At 37.0% G+C, this 17,055-nt stretch overlaps 1 protein-coding gene across 4 annotated transcripts in view; it reads left to right on the top strand.

The window, feature by feature from the left end:
- Positions 1-3,010, top strand: part of LOC135198766 (cartilage oligomeric matrix protein-like) — a 109,337-nt gene extending 106,327 nt beyond the window's left edge. For all 4 annotated transcript variants that reach the window (XM_064226676.1, XM_064226677.1, XM_064226678.1 and 1 more), the window contains one exon: positions 490-3,010. In XM_064226676.1, coding sequence (XP_064082746.1) covers positions 490-584 — 95 coding nt within the window. In that variant the 3' untranslated portion in view covers positions 585-3,010. The remainder of the gene's footprint in view (positions 1-489) is intronic.
- Positions 3,011-17,055: the final 14,045 nt, after the last annotated feature.

The following is a 17,055-nucleotide window of genomic DNA, read 5'->3' on the forward strand; positions in this document are numbered from 1 at the left end:
AGAGTAATGCAGTTTTTTGTAGAATGTTCTACGTTTCCTCAAGTTTACATTCAGAGCACTTCGTGATCTTGCCACACTTCGTAGACGCATTGTTAAAATTATCCAAACAGTTGACGTTGATATGGAATGTCTTCTCGGCATTGTGAGGGCAACTGGAGGTGCACATGTGGAATGTATTACATTAAGTGCTTTGAATGTAAACTTGAGGAAATGTAGAACATTCTACAAAAAACTGCATTACTCCATGTTATATGGTTTCTGAGCAATAAATACTTGTAATGGTACTGGGACTTTATGGACACCTTGTCTACTTATTTCAACATCACTTTGCTCAGATTTTAGACTATGTTCTAATCACCTGTCCCGCCGATGAGAGTACCCCAAATAATTATTTCATAAAATTCAGGGAACATTTCTGTAATTGACCTCCCAAGTAAATTTGTCACTTTTTCACATGTACCAAAAACCATTTCTTGTCTTCCTCAACAGACCACGTTCCTGAGGCCATATACAACCAACTACCACCACGCCTCCAACGTCAAGTGGAGATTGACGTCAGCAGGCCTGTTCCCAATGGACTTTAGTGTTGGAGATGCATCAGAAGGAGTCAATCTTTCGTTGTCAGTTTATCAAGATTTGGCCTTTTTCCTTGCTCACAACCAAATGAAAGGAAGTTCCAACTGTCAAAAGATAGAAAGACTGTTCAGTATGTACTACTCATCAACCAGCCTAATACGCGCAAATAAGTGCAATGAGCCAAAACATTTGTTTTTAAAGGAAAATTTAATTTGATACAGATGTCTTCAAAATATATCTGCATCGTCGTTCTTAAAAACACTGGTAACTCAAATGTATTGCAAATTACACTAAAAACCGAAAACCGTATAAAATACAGCAGATGCTAGTTATCCTAGTAGTGAATTCCAGTACAAGAAATTATAAAGAAAACGAACTTTCCAGCATCGCTTATGTGGTACGTTGGTGTATACTGCAGGATTGGAAATACGTCATCAATTAAACAGAAGGTAGTAAATATGTACATTTTGAGGGTAGGGTTTTCACATGTAAATAGCTTGACTTTTAACCGGTCTTTGAAAAAAAATGTGTGCTTGTTCTAAAATGTCAGAACCCTCGCTTTTGTATAGTTATTCACTATCGCTTCGAAGCCCCTTTTGATCTACACGGCATTTCTGATTAAACCTTCGGTATTTCTCACAAACATTACGATAACCCCGACTTCATCCTTCTCATAATCATTTGGTACTTAATTATTTTTTCTTGTTGCTAGCCAACGTATGGTTTAATTTGTCAGTTGCTAGACAGTGGTAAAATCCACGCTTATGAATGGGTTTATATAATATGGACGGTTAAAGGAAAGGTTAATCCCAGTAATAACGCTTTTTCTAGGTGTTGTGAAACTAAGACTAGACCAGTATTGGGATGGTCAGTGTTTCATGTACTTGATTGTGGTAACACTTCCATTGTCCAGGGATCAGTTGAAGTGATTTAATTGCATTTCTCCCGAATATAATTTGATTTTCATAACGATATTCACAACATTCTTAGGGTGCTCATTTCATGATTATCATTAATAGGATATTTGTATCATTTTCCAAGGCGTCATGCTGATTGTATGAAAAATTTATTTCGCTGAATGAAATCGGGGAGTTTTTGGTAATTTCCAAAGCAGATATTCTATGTCCTGAAAAAGTCAGCTGATTCCTGGACAATGCTATTGGACAGCAAGTCACTGCCGTGGTAGGTTGCCAAAGATTGCCAGAAAATGATTGATAACATCCAGTACGTGTATGATATTCTGTTGTGAAAGTGATCAGTGCTTGGCGCAGTGGATTCAGCAGATTATAAATGTCTATAGTCGATATCATTGTCATCAACGGAGGATGCTGAGCAGCCAGTAACGTTTAGCTTCAATGATATTAGCTGCTGATATTTACCGTCAACTACAAAAGAATGGGTAAATCCACTGTTGCATCCATTTTTACAGTTGTAACCTACCTTTACTATAAGAATATGTTGCTATCTTTTCGTGAATATAACGACTGTTATTTTTCCCCTCTTTTACGTCTAATCCACACGTGGTTACTCCACGAAGATTTTTCTTTTCTATTTTTCTAGGACATGTATTTATAGTAATTTAAAATAGTTGCCTGTTATGTCTACTGCAAGCACTTTCAAGTGCTCATTGACACGCCATAACAATTCTGTTGCTGTTGCAACGCTTGTCATCTGTTCACTCAGCTTTGTCGTTTACTCATTTATTTACAAATTACGTTAATCATTCTGAACATATTGTCTCTGGTAGTTTGTGACAAATCTTTGTTAACTATTTATGGACTTTTTTAGAATAAGTATTAAGTGAATCATTTCATTGGGGAAGTCACTTGACACTCAGTGAGGCACTATTGGTCAGAAGAAGAATCGGTGGAGTTTTGGGCTGGAGAAGCATTGGAAAGTAGTTGCTAATATATAAGGCGACGTAGCCTTCTTTAGAGATGCTTTCTTAAGGTTTCCAGAAATTCGTAGTAAACTACAAACTCTTTAATATGAATCGTAATAGATTTAAATGGGACAATTTTAGAAGAGGTTGTAAATTGTCTGACCTAAAGTGTTTAAAATTATATTCCTCTCAATGCAATAACTATTATTATTATTATTATTATTATTATTATTATTATTATTATTATTATTATTATTATTATTATTATTATTATTTACCCAAGTTGGAAATACAGAACGTTTTTATAAATATTAAAATTCTTAGTAGGTCATTCATGGTCAAGTAATTCTTTGTAGTATGGTTAGTCATTTACTTATCTAGTTGGCCGAACTGTAAGGGCAGTAAAAGCATTACGTATGATCTAATCTGAATTATTTTATAATATATATTAATCACTACATATCAAATTATATAAATAATTCTGCTAACATTCACTAATGTATAAATTTTACTTCGTCCTACACTTACAAAAAAAACAATAAAATATTAAAAGTTGTTTTATTTTACCTAACGTGAATTGCACATCTTGAAATCCCCTGTATACCTATACCTTTTGGGAGTGACAATGGAAACAGCTGAATCGCGAGAATATCTGTATTTCTCAGGTATGCGAATAATACTGGAACTGTTAGTTCATGGTATACACCAGTGTTTCTTAAACTTTCTTGTGCAATGGACCCCTTATTATGATAATTTCCCTCTTGGGTTTAAAAGTGTTCTCAGGGTATAATTATACGGGATTCGCCTATGTATAGAAAGGTGTCCCGTTGGATGTTATACCCTGCGATGTTATACGCAAGTATCTGTTTGTCTACTTCCCATTCTTGAGTAGAGGAAGCAGTGATTTCAGAGAACTTGTCTCGATGAGTGGAAGTAGAGATCTAAGTTACAAAGTCTTTTACAAAGATAGTAGAGCAAAGCTTAGCTCAGCATACATAACATACAGACAGACGAACATGTGACTAGGAAGTCACGTGTTGTCTCTGCGGGTTATAGGTCACCATCTTCTCAGACGAAGGCACTGTGACCTGTTTTACAAGACAATGCTTTTGATTGCACAGGCAAATGCAAACCAGGACGTCACAGACATAACGCGGCAGCGTCTAGCTTGCGTCCTGCTTATTAGCTCATATCACACTCCTTGTCTCGCCAGTGACCCCTTGGATCATGGGCTTATTTACATATATGGAATATATATGTCTATTAAATGTGATTATTACATTAATGCTCGGTCAGCTACAAACCAAACACTGAACATTAAAGCTTAATTTGTATATGACTCATAGGAGTGTGATAGAGAAATTAATATGAATATATAGTTAGTCCTAGTTACCAGCAAGTGGTTAAGGAGTGATTTTCAACTGATTGTATGTAAAAATATATACAAGATATATAGAAATACCCATAAGTAAAAGAATAATGCATGGAAGATACAGATCCATGTATAAGAAATGCATATGATATCATACTAATATTAAACGTGTCATACATAATGATATTTATATACTGTTAGTCATGAGGATACATACTCAACAGAAAGTACTGATGTACTGCTGATGATTGCATGACATAAGAATTACATTCTAAAAAGCATATATGGTTAAATGGTACCAAAAATGTGATAAGATAAAGGTAACTGATTAAGAATAGGTGCTACCTGATTAGCATGTACATATATAAAATGATTCCAGTAAGATAATAGGTAACTGTTAAAGAATAGTTGCTACCAGGTTAATATATGTAAATATATGTGTATAATGATTCAAATAAATACAGATAAGTGTGCACATCATGTAGATTCCAGGTGCGTACACGCACAGACATAGTGATACGTGGAACCTCAATTGATTTTATTAGGTGCGTTACCAGATATATTGAATGATAAATGATAATAATTATTAAGCTTCTCATACTTTACATGTGGAATGTAATGTCTCGGAGTTTCCTGTTACACATTTAGCCAGCGTTCAAACCGCTTTTCACACAAAATACAATTCCAAACAACTTTCCTCCGAGTCAAATGAAATGGCCAATTTCAGGTGGTTCTAAAGTCAAACGCCTTAAGGGCAACAGGAAAATTGTCTGGGCGGGGTACGACATTCTGTTGATGATCCATCCGTGTTCGCCTCAACCTACGCCAAGCAAAGATGTTAGCGATGACTAAAACCACCACCAACACGCCTGTCACAGCCAGCAGCGTGTGGAACCGTAGATCCTCGTCGACATGGTAAGTCCTTGAAGTGTGGTCCATACTAGCCAGTTTTGATAGTTGATGGGCCACTTTCGCATTGCATGGAAGGGGTAAAGCTGGGATGATAGTACTCGACCACGAAAAATTTGCGAAGTAAGCTCGTTCTCGTATGATGGTGCTAACTCAATGGACCGTGTAATTGTTTGTCGTTCCAATGCAGCCGTCCGTGGCGGCGAACATCCGTGAAGAGGCCGTTGATCTGTCCGGGCATGCAACGTGAATTCCTTCCCTGTCGTATCATATCCACGATCCATTCTTCAGCCTGTAAGCCAACTTATACTCGTCAAAAGGGTAAAGTTGTTTCAGACATCTTTCGCGTGTATGGGGGAGAGAGCCGTTTAGCACTAGACCTAACTCGCATGAATCCCTTGATATATGGAGGAATTCAAAGGAGTCAGCTGTACCAACTTTATTGCCCATGGCGTCTGAACAGTGAGTGAACCTATCGAGGTCTCTGATGACCGTAAATGTTTCCTTATTAGGGGAAATCAATACGTGTCCCGTCAGATTAGATATTACTGGTAATGAGTTATTCGTCATGAAAGTTGGGAACGGTGCAATTTTGTAAGATTGCCAGGCATCAGAAGAATCAAAAGGAATGGTAATCATGATCCTGTAATTCTCAACACTTACTGATATTAAGCTATAATAAAATTCTATCTTATGCGCGTCTAACAAAGGAACATAACCCAGTTTCTCTCGTCCGTTCTCTAAAGTTAATGTTAAATCTTTAATAGGCAGAAGAAATTTTTGTACGGATATGGTCTACCTTAGAACTGTACTACGCTAATGTTGCCAGCAAGTGTTGCACCTCCATCTTCTGATTGATATTACTAGAATGTTCGTTCACCAAAGTCATAAGTTGATTAATTGATGATAATTGTTTACGAAGTTCGGAAAAAACAAATTCGTTTTCATGTTGCAAAAATTCAATCCTTTTATTCTGATCATTAATTTTATGACGAATTGAAATTCCTAAACCTAAACTTGCAACAGACCCGAAGATGTTGAGGGCAGCAAATATAAACGGGTTATGTCTTTCTAGGCTACTGTGCCGCACGGTCCACATAAGCAGATCACGAGCCAGACATTCTGCTTCAGCAGTTTTGTTTTGCAAGTCGAATGATGACATTTCTGCAACACTTAGTTTGTGCTAGCAAAATCTCTGGATTAAAAGGAAAATGACCTTGATGTAACTGATTCTGTCGTGAATTTCGAACTGATCATTCGAAATCCCCGCCATTTAACTTCACAAGTGTTGCGTTAAATTGGGGCAAGACTGAGGGATCTCGCGGGCGATTCATTGAACAGAAAGCTGTCCAATACACGACAGTTTATGACGCAATTCCTAAATGCATGGCGGGGAAAGAGTGCGTCTTATAGAAAAGAAGACGTTATGAATTTTCGTTAATAAATATAATTCACTGATCACTAGTAAGAGATAAATTATCTATGTATAGATTTGGAGCCAAGGACTCCATAGTCATTAAAGAATTTGCAAATTACGGCCTTCAGCCAGAACTTTAAGTTAATTCATTGATCTTAAATAATAACGTAACAGTCATATTTCACATTCAAGAATAAAATAGATTTAGTATTATACGTAGTGTCGAAATAATCGATGATTCCCGCCTGAATTACAAGGATTCTGTAGTTCACGCGGGAAAGCGTAAGTTTCCTTTGAAGAAGGGCGAAGTGACGCGTCATTCCTGCCCAGACCCTGATCCGTGTAAGTACCGTAAAAATTTGTGTCTCTCAATTCTCCGACTCCCAGCCATCGCCATGCTAGGTCGAATTCCGTCTTAACAGTAAGTTAACTTTATCCACGTATATATGTGCCATCCCTGCGATGAGGGACTCTATTTATGCAGCAAAATAAAGCTGCCAGTGCAAGAAAGTTATTTGTTTGTGACATTGAGTCAATGGGTCTCGTATTGTGCAGATTTTTCGTCCATTTGTGGACTTAGTGCTTTACAAGCACGTGACATCAAAGATCCTATGTGCTGCAACATACAAAGGCCATGAGAATTTTCAAGTATTTGTATTAAATTGGTAAAAGCAGTACGAAACTGCGTGTACTGTGGAATTCTGCTAGGAACTTTAGTTTCGGTGTTCTGTTAATGTATTTAAATGTTTATTTTTCGTAATAAAACTGTTATGTTGACCAAATTTTATTGTATCTCACCCTAAGAGTTTTAGAGTGCTCGCCTCCTCAAGGCCTTGTCATCTGCCCAGAACATCCAGGCACGAATCATATAATAAAAGTCGAGAAAATTCCCGACAGATTCAATGATTCGGCAAACCACGACAAATCACTTTTTAGGTTAATGACATCATCTTCTGGCAGGAAAATTCCTCGCAAATCAACTTCTAGAACTATATTGCTTGCTGTAATGAAAACGTCCTCTGTTCTTTCAATTATAGAGCCATGTGTAAAATGTATATTTTTTGTTTTAGCACTCTTCCCACACGACAAGAATGTCTGAACGAACAGTACCACTCCGAGCAATATAAGCTTCATGTTGGAAACCTGCAATTAGTGAAATATATGTAATTACTCATGTTTTAAATTATCCACTTTTATACAAAACAGAAAAAAAATTTTCATACAAATTTTATATATACATACTTTTATCATGCAAGTTTCATAGATACTTTTTATTAGTTATGTTTCATATATAGGCATACATAAATTTCTCTCTCTTTCTTTCTACCCCTTTCCTTAACTGCGAACATGAGCCAACGGTATTATTCTCACATCAGTAGGTTGGGATATGTTTTGAACTTTAAATCTGTTGGCTGTTAATATTTCTAAAATGCTAAACAGGCCTTTAAACTTAGGTGTTAATTTGTAGTTCAATCCCTTGCGTACATATACTTGTATGTAGACTTGGTCGCCTACGGTATATGTTTTAGTTGGCTTAGCAATTTTATCATGATTTCTTTTCATTATGATTTGCGATTCTTCTAAATTCTTACGAAGTATATTATATCGACTTACACTTGCTTCCATAACATCCCATAGGGGATTTGATAAATGGGTTGTAGGCGTAAATACATGGAAAGGTGTCCTAGCTGGGGTACCATACAGTGCCTCGTGCGGCGACATTTTGATAGATATATAATATGAATGGTTAAGAGTACTTAGAACTGCAGGTATGGCAATATCCCAGTTGGGGTCCATTCCCCCAAGTGTAACTCGTAATACATTTAACACCTTCCTATTTACCCTCTCAACTAATCCATTAGACTCTGGGTGGTAGATCATGGTATTGATTTTCTTGATGCAAAGGAATTCACACAACAAGTTAAGGAAATGATTATTGAATTCTCCACCCGAGTCAGAGATTATCATGTGTGGAATTCCATGTTTACAAATGTAGCACTCGTAAAATTTCCAAGCGCATTCAATTGCGGTTTTAGTTTTTAATGCTATCAATTCCGTATATCGAGTCAAGGCATCTATTATCACTAAGAGGTGCTTATTTCTTCGGTCTGACTTGTAAAACCCTGTTAATAAATCTAAGTGTACTCTTTCAAAGGGTTGGTTGGGCACGGGATAGGCCCCCAGGCTGACAGGTGTCTTAGTGTGCCCTTTGTTTTCCTGGCAAGTGCGACAATTAGCTATGTGTTTTTTTATATCTGTAAGCATCGTATGCCAATAAAATAATGATTTGGCTTTCTGTGACATGATAGAGAACCCTGAATGACCATGTAATGGATTGGAATGCAACCAGTTTAAGATGGTTGGTATAAGTGAGATTGGTACCACTACCTGGTCGTTAGTCCCCTGCGGGGTGTTGTGGGTTTTCCTTGTCACGGACCTACACAGAATATTATCCTTAATTACATAATTCTGCTGCGTATACTTCACATATTCCTTTTCCTTAGGATTCCTGTTCAAAGCATCTATTATTTTCTTTAACTGCTGATCTTTCCTTTGTTCAGTCTGTACTAGTTCAGCGCTCCAACCCGGGACTTCCTGTTCAGATACAGTTTTAACAATAGGCACGGATGTTGATATATCTACTAGTTCAGCTAATGGCTCCGTACAAGATGGCGCGGGGTTGCGTGATAATGTGTCAGCAATGATATTTGCTTTCCCAGGTAGATATCCTATCCTTGCGCCAAAGTCCTGAATAATCATATGCCACCGAATTCTTTTGGGACTGTGACTAAAGCCTTTAAAGAAGTCGGTGAGGGGCTTATGGTCAGTAAGAACCTTGACAGGATAGCTGTATATTATGAACTTAAAATGCAATAGTGAGTTAACAATACCTAGCCCTCTCTTATCTATTACTGCATATTTACTTTCAGAAGGTCTCAGTTTACGTGAATAAAAAGCTATAGGGAAGAACTGTTTGTCATATTGCTGAAGCAATACCCCTCTACCCCTTGGTCCGAGGCATCAGTTGCAATAAAGAATTCCTTACTGAAGTCAGGAAATTTTAAGATAGGTGAACTGCATAATTCCTCTTTCAAGGTATCGAACGCCTGTTGATGCTTCCCAGACCATATAAAATCTACGCCCTTCTTCGTAAGATTGGTTAGAGGAGCGGCTATAATTGAGTAATTGCGTATAAAACGGCGGTAATACCCACTACAGCCTAAAAATTGCTGTATCCCCTTGGTGTTAGTAGGTATCGGAAAGTTACGAATAGCCGACACCTTATCATGGACTACCTTAAGACCTTGACTAGACACCGTAAAACCTAAATAGACTAGTTCTGTTTTGAAAAATTCACACTTAGTTATCTTTACTCTTAAATTATGCTGCCTTAGTCTCTGTAGCACGAGCTCTAGTTTACGTAAATGTTCTTCTAAGGTATTAGAAAAGATTACAAGGTCGTCCATATAGGCATGTAGGGTATCCCCTAACAAATCTCCGAACACTATATTAATCATTCTGGTGAATGTAATTGGGGCGCAACATAAACCAAAAGGCATACGTAAAAATTCATAATGTCCCCTGGCTGTGCTGAAGGTGGTGTATGGGATACTCTCTTTTTCTAAAGGTATCTGGTGAAAGCCTTTAAGTAAGTCCAAACTGGTGAAATATTTGTTCTGTCCTAACAAGGATAAACTATCGTCAGTACATGGCACTGGGAATCGATCGGGAATCGTTTCCTCATTTAAGCGACGGAAATCTAAGCAGATACGCCAGGTTCGATCTTTTTCCGGTACGACGATTAAGGGGAAATTATAAGGGCTGTTCGATTTCCTAATGACTCCTTCTTCTAACATTTTACCTACTTCATCATTGATCTCATTCTGGAATTTCATTGGGAGTCGGTATGAAGGTACAGATGACTTTATGCTTGTCTTTTAACTGTTTTTCCCAAGGATCCCTCGGTAGTGGAGAAAACATCATGATATTTAGTTAAAAGATAAAAAAATTTCTGCTGAATCTCCTCTTCTTGAATATCTTTATTGATTTTACCTTTAATAGATTGTAAGAGGAATTCATCCACAACTGATTGAGAGTGATTAATTTCAGCAACGGTAAGAATGCGATATTTATAAACTTCCACATCCACGATGTGTTGATTTTTGTGGATCACTAAAGTGGTATTCAAATGATTGCAGACTTCAATGTTAACTTGTTGCTGTGAATCAACAGTGTAAATTGCTTGTGTTACTGACAATCCATTAATTTTCAGTGTCGAAAAGGATTAACATTTCGGATCCCGGCAAAGTCTTCTTTACACACACTAATATATTCGAAGGTACATTCGGCTCGAGAGTTTGCGTGCAAGCTGCTGTGACGGGTGTGCGAGAATTCTGTTGGGTCGCTTGAACAATGTCATGATTCATGAGACAAGTAACTGGTTCCTCAATATATGTTACCGGAATAAAAAAACAGTGTGAAGGGTCGGTGCTCTAAATTTACGGCATGCAATGTAGGACGTAATTCATCTTAACTGATGATAGCATGTATATGTTGGAAGTCTACGGGGACCTGCACTGATTTTTTGGATTCGGGTGTGTGGTTCATAGGAAAATTCTGTGTCTCGCATTGATCTTGTAGATGATTAAATTTGTTATTTGGTTCAAAAGATGTTGATACGAATGACCCAACATCATTCTCTCCCCCGCTGGAGTTAATTATGTGGTATTTGCTTTGCTTTGCACACTCGGAAAATTCGACTGACTCTGTTAGTTCAGGTTCGACGGCCTGGGAACAGAATTTCCTGAAGCATGATTTGTTTGTTTGTGATTTTGAACAGCGTTAGTGTTTGCCTGTTTCTTCTTATAGTAATGAGGATTCTTCTTCTTATTATCATTGGCAACAGTTTGCTGGAGCTGTTATGAATCGAACAATAATGCGTTCGACAGTCTCCAATCATATGCCCTGTGTGCTTACAATTGTAACAAGTTACCCCTGCTGCGTTATTATTGACTATATTTACTTGCTGTGGTTTACTTAAATTTTTTGCAAAAACTTGAGTAAGCAAGGGGTCGAGATCAGTGCACTTAGACATATGTTTTTTAATTTGTTTATATATGTCTAGTTCTGTACTGTCGGGCGCTAGCTTCTTGTCAAAACACCGTACCAAAGCTTCGGGCAACATAACTGTTATGCAAGTTAAATATGTGAGCCTAATAAAATCTTTCACGGCCATATCCCTTCCCGTAACCCAAGTGAAATTACGCAAACTATCCTGATATTCATTCAGCTGGTCACCAATTAGTGCCGCCCTCTCTACAACATTAAGCTGAGTCATAAAGGCCAGATTAAGGATGTTCCTCATAGCTAAGACTACGTCCAAGGCTTCTTCACCGCCATATATGGCACGTAATCTAATTTTAAATTCATCCCATGTATCCACCTCTTAGAAAGAGACTCCTCTCAGGTACGAACTTGCATCTCCTTTAGCAAAGTCAATGAAACTTTTAGCTTCCTGTAATTGTACAGATGGGTCAGTAATGCATTTTGCTTTTAAATGAGCATCTACTGACGAGATCCAAGACTCAACACTTTGAGGCAAGAACCCATTGACCCGGCTTTGAAAGGGAGCAATTGCAGACCTTGCGTTAACCAAAGTAACAACTGGATTGGGTGAAAGGTTACTGGGTGCAGGAGAACTAGCTGCAGCAGTGGCCATCGTGACTTTTGCTTTTTTCTTATCACTACGATTCTTAGCGATCCTATCGAAATGTCTATATGAGTACACTCGTCCACTGTGTAAACGCATATGCAATATAAAATAAAAAAAATGTGTTACAGATAATAACAGAGTCCCCCAAAATGATAAGATTAAAAACAGATAATATGATAAAGATATTTCTGGAGAACTTCTGGAAGAAGAAAAAAATTAGCAACAAAGATAAAAAGGCCTGCAGGGCGAGAATCCGTAGTGGAAGATCGATTCCTGCAAGGAAGGAAGATTAAGACTGACGTATAACTCACCCCCAGGAACAATGGACGATCGATCCTGTGTATGGAGAACACTCACAGTCACACACCAAAATGAATAAAGAATAAAGAAAATCAGCTTAGGTTTAGAAGTTAGCCAAGTGATGGTTAAACATTAGTTTTGGAAAATCTGAAAGACCAGAGTGATTGTCATTATGGATGGTGAACTGAGGCATTGTTTCGTAACCTAATTTTATGAGGTAACTGATTACTTAATAAAGACGGAAAAGTGCAGGACAGCTGTCAACAAATTGGATCACCTGAAGAAAAGCGACCCCAACACACGCTGGGGTCGCTTTTCTTCAGGTGGAAAATATTGGGGTCGCTTTTCTTAAGGTGAGGAATTAACAGGGGTTACAGTAAGGCCTTGGCGGATCTCACTTCGCGCCTTATCCGCATATTTAAAGATTCTTGGCAAGCTCGGTATGTTCTGGCAAGAGGTAATGTTGCACTGCGCACTAGCCAGAGGGGTTACAGTAGGTTTGATTATTTTTGTACTGAAATTGCAAGACAATATGCTTTTAATTAACTATTGATTGTTTGTCTAAATTTGTGTTTTTAACAAATGTTTAATAAAGTACTTTTAAATATAAATTATATTTTTTCTCCTTTCTTCTATAATATTATGAGCTAAAGTGGGTCACCTGAAGATTGGACACCAACAAGCAGGGGTCGTTTATCTTCAGGTGGAAAATATTGGGGTCGCTTTTCTTCAGGAGGAAAATATTTAGGTCGATGATCTTCAGGAGAGGTATTAGGGGTCGCTAATCTTCAGGTGATCCAACAAATTTTATCTTGTAGTGTGTGGAGGGCGCAATCTGGGCCCATTAATATTTGCTCGGTATGGTTATAAGAACCCTGTGTCATTTACGAATTAAATATATATACCTAATATTAAGGGAGAGCATTAGGATTAGAAACTAGCATTACGTGGTTCGGAATAATAGGCGGTGAGAGCCTAGACAAGAATGAAATATGTCGTAAGAGCCAAAGAGGAACATGTTTTAGTTCCGTCAGTAAAGATAAAATAAATAAAAAAAAGGAAGCTTTAAGTTCGGGTTAACTGAAGTTAGCGTATGGAGGATGCCATTAAAAAAAATAGGTATATTATCGATTTATATAAAATGGCAGATTTACGTGAATGTTCAATTCCAGTCAGTGGTTAAAAAAATAGTTTTGTGATATGAATTTATAGTATATAATGTAATCAAGGATTAAGCGGAGCGTAAAACCTAAATGTGAAAATAATAAAAGGGATTACAACACATATGTTGCCAGGCAGTGCTTGCCCATTGTTATCTTCTCCAGCAGTCTGTGGCGTCTAATAGAAGGAATTTCAAGGGTGACTCAAAACTCCCTGGCAATATCTTGTACATCCGAATCCACGACCTTTGGCCAGTACGGATGGCCAAGACAATGACCTTGCCACTGCATCTCAATGACCTTGCCACTGCATCTCATGGTGAAAGTTTCATATATCCAAAGATTTCCTTCTAATTAGGTTGTGAGATAGATTTAAATTGGGGATAATCCACCATAGATATAGTAATCCACAATGTTTGTCATATGCAGAAACCCAAAATAAACAATAGATCTATAGTTATTAAATAGCCAAACCCGGACTAACAATTATTTTCTACTCATTTACTCGTTTCTGGGTTTTATTGAAACTCATTTTTTTTATTTTGTATTGCAATTTGCACTACGTTTTCGCCAAGAATATAAGCCTTTTCGCTTTATCTATTATTTTTTTCAACAATAATGGATTATGCCAGTTTCGTACGCAACTCACAAACTATAATTCATATTTTTTTATTTTTTGAAAAAAGAAAAAGTGGCGAGGTGACGGGAAAACAGTGGACCGTCATTTTTAACATTTTGCTATGTCGAACGTCAAGGCTCTCATCACAGTTTATCGAAATTCAAATAAAAAAACAGAAATTAAATTCGAGGGGATCTATGAATCTGGATCACATACCGATATTCTTTCATCTATACTCGAAAGAATCTATTAACGATGTAACGTGAAACACCTGCTCTTCCTCGTTAATGTGGAGATTTATTATTAAAAATTATTATTATTATGGTAGTAGAAGTGTTGTTTTTGTTGTTGTTGTTCCTGAAACTTAAGAGTATCGCCATGTTAGCAGCTGCCGCTCGGGCGCAAGGTCTCAGTTTTGACTTAGTTTCGGGCTACGTTAATCTAACCTACCCTCTTTCTTCTGTTGAGGTTCAAGGCTCCAGATGGTCAGCTAAAGGTTATCAAAATTCGTCGCCTTTACCCTAAACGTTTTAGTCACTGCCAGTATTAATACAGGAAACGAAATGCCCATCTTATCTATAAGATGATAAACAAAATGTTTAAGCAACGCATGTGCGTGTAGTTTGTTTACATGCATTCGTTAATGGGGTATAATGTCCACCAGCCAAGCGTTATAACATTAATGAATACGTTTACAGTAAATAACTGCCGAAATAGTTTTACTTAGTATATTCTTCCTCCTTTATTATTGTTTATGGCCTTTCATTGCTATCTTTTGTTATTTTTCTTGCTGTTTCACCTTCATCTTGTTTTATCGCATTGCTTTAAATCTTAGGCTACCTACCATATCAATCTGCTATTTTTTTCAGTCTTTCGAGCCCTTAAAGAAGCTTTGTTCCCTTGCTTTAGGTAACGATTTTTCGGTCTAATTTCGAATGAATATCTTTTAGTCATTCATAATAAATAGTAACGTTTGATATATATGACTATATAATAATTAAAAGACCGGCAAAAATGTGTAAATATTTTGTACTTTCAATGAAAAAGGAGATAGTGTTGGTTTCTGGGTGGGGTCACTATTGTTTGATGAGTAAACGAGATGGAATAAGACAAATAAAAAGAGTAAGGAAAATCTGTATCTTAATATTGCGGACAGCGAGAAAAGGTGCATGTAAATGGGATACGTTTATATATTATATATATATTTATAGTATATATATATATATATATATAATTTAATGCATTTTTAAATTTCTTTGAACTTGGATCTTCAGGCTTTGTAGTGACAAGTGCATCAAAAAATGAGCAAAGAATTCAAGAAGTTGAAAGATTTTTGTGGCTATTACAGTTAAATGTGTATCTGGTAAAAAAAGTGACCAGTAGAATCTACATATGTATTTGCATAATAAATATTTTAATAAAATCAGAACTCGTCATGCATTATGGCCGAAGGAAAGACCAATTATATATAAATATAATTGAATGCATTTTTAAATTTCTTTGAACTTGGATCTTCAGGCTTTGTAGTGACAAGTGCATCAAAAAATGAGCAAAGAATTCAAGAAGTTGAAAGATTTTTGTGGCTATTACAGTTACATGTGTATCTGGTAAAAAAAAAGTGACCAGTAGAATCTACATAGCCTATGTATTTGCATAATAAATATTTTAATAAAATCAGAACTCGTCATGCATTATGGCCCAAGGAAAGACCAAATAGCTAGCAGTACGGTTATATTGGGTGTCAACACAGTAAATGGGAGTGTTTATCATTATATAGATTCTTTGATATTTGTTGAGTGATCAAGATTCATCTGGAAGATACTGGGTATTCATACAGAAATATTATGAACGTCTAAAGAGGTAAAAATATATTAAAGTGCTATATTTTAGAACAGCACTATAATAGTATGATATAAACAAAAGTCAGAGTTCGGTGTTAAGCAGTGAAATTTGCGAGTTTTTCTAAGTTCCCATGGCTCTGGGTAACTTTCCAAAACAATCCGATACGTGGGGCCCAATAAACATCCTTTTTCGAGCAGGCTGGTCCCCAAAGGAGAGAAACGGATAAGCGGCAAAATTTTGTCTCATCATTCACTTTATTCTATCCTGTCCTTCCTTTATGTAGGTTATAATTGGGAAATAAAACAAATATCTCCCTTAATATTACTTTTACCTTGTCATTTCAAAGTTTGGACCAAGAGGTGAGACACCGAATTCAGGCAGGATGGAATAACCGGAGGTCTGCATCAGGGGTCCTCTGTGACAAGAAGGTCCCTCTGAAATTGAAAGGAAAGTTCCATAGGACGGTGGTCAGACCAGCAATGTTATATGGAACAGAAACAGCAAGTATGAGGAAAACAGAGGAGAAGAAGGTGGATGTAGCAGAAATGGGAATGTTGAGATGGATGTCGGGAGTAACAAGGGAAGGTAGGATTAGAAATGAGTATATAAGAGGATCGATAAAGGTAGCTGAAATATCGAAGAAAATACAGGAAGGAAGGCTTCGATGGTATGGACACCTGTTACGAAGGGAGGAACGTCATGTTGGAAGACATACGATGGAAATGGAAGTGCAGGGTAGAAGGAAGAAGGGAAGACTAAGAAAGAGATGGCGTGATTGTGTAGGGGAAGATATGGAATTGAAAGGTATAAATGAGAGCGATGCACAGGACAGAAATCGGTGGAGACGACTCATTCGCAATGGCGACCCCATATAAAAATGGGTTTAAGCTAGGAAGAAGAAGATTTCAAAGTTTGAAGTGCAATAACTCATCAGTTTTTTACCATGACTAATGTTTATAGTGCATTTTATGCATAAATATAGAGATGAAATTTTATATTTCATGAATTTGTAAAATGCAATAGGCATCTGTAATCTTTATTATTCTTGACTGCTTGTGGATCTTACATAATTATCCAGTTACCTGATTTTATAGTTACATTTCGTCGATAAGAAATTAAACAGTGTTAAAGGAAATCTACTTATTTAGTTTACTCTTCTGGACCTAGATCCTAGAAGTAAGTCTGCCTTCTTTGTAAATGGCAACGTCCTAGTTTCATGTTAGTAAGAACTCTAAGAATAATTGGCGATCTCGTATCCACAGACA

The sequence above is a fragment of the Macrobrachium nipponense genome, chromosome 22 (genome assembly GCF_015104395.2).
Source record: "Macrobrachium nipponense isolate FS-2020 chromosome 22, ASM1510439v2, whole genome shotgun sequence".
Classification (NCBI taxonomy): domain Eukaryota; kingdom Metazoa; phylum Arthropoda; class Malacostraca; order Decapoda; family Palaemonidae; genus Macrobrachium; species Macrobrachium nipponense.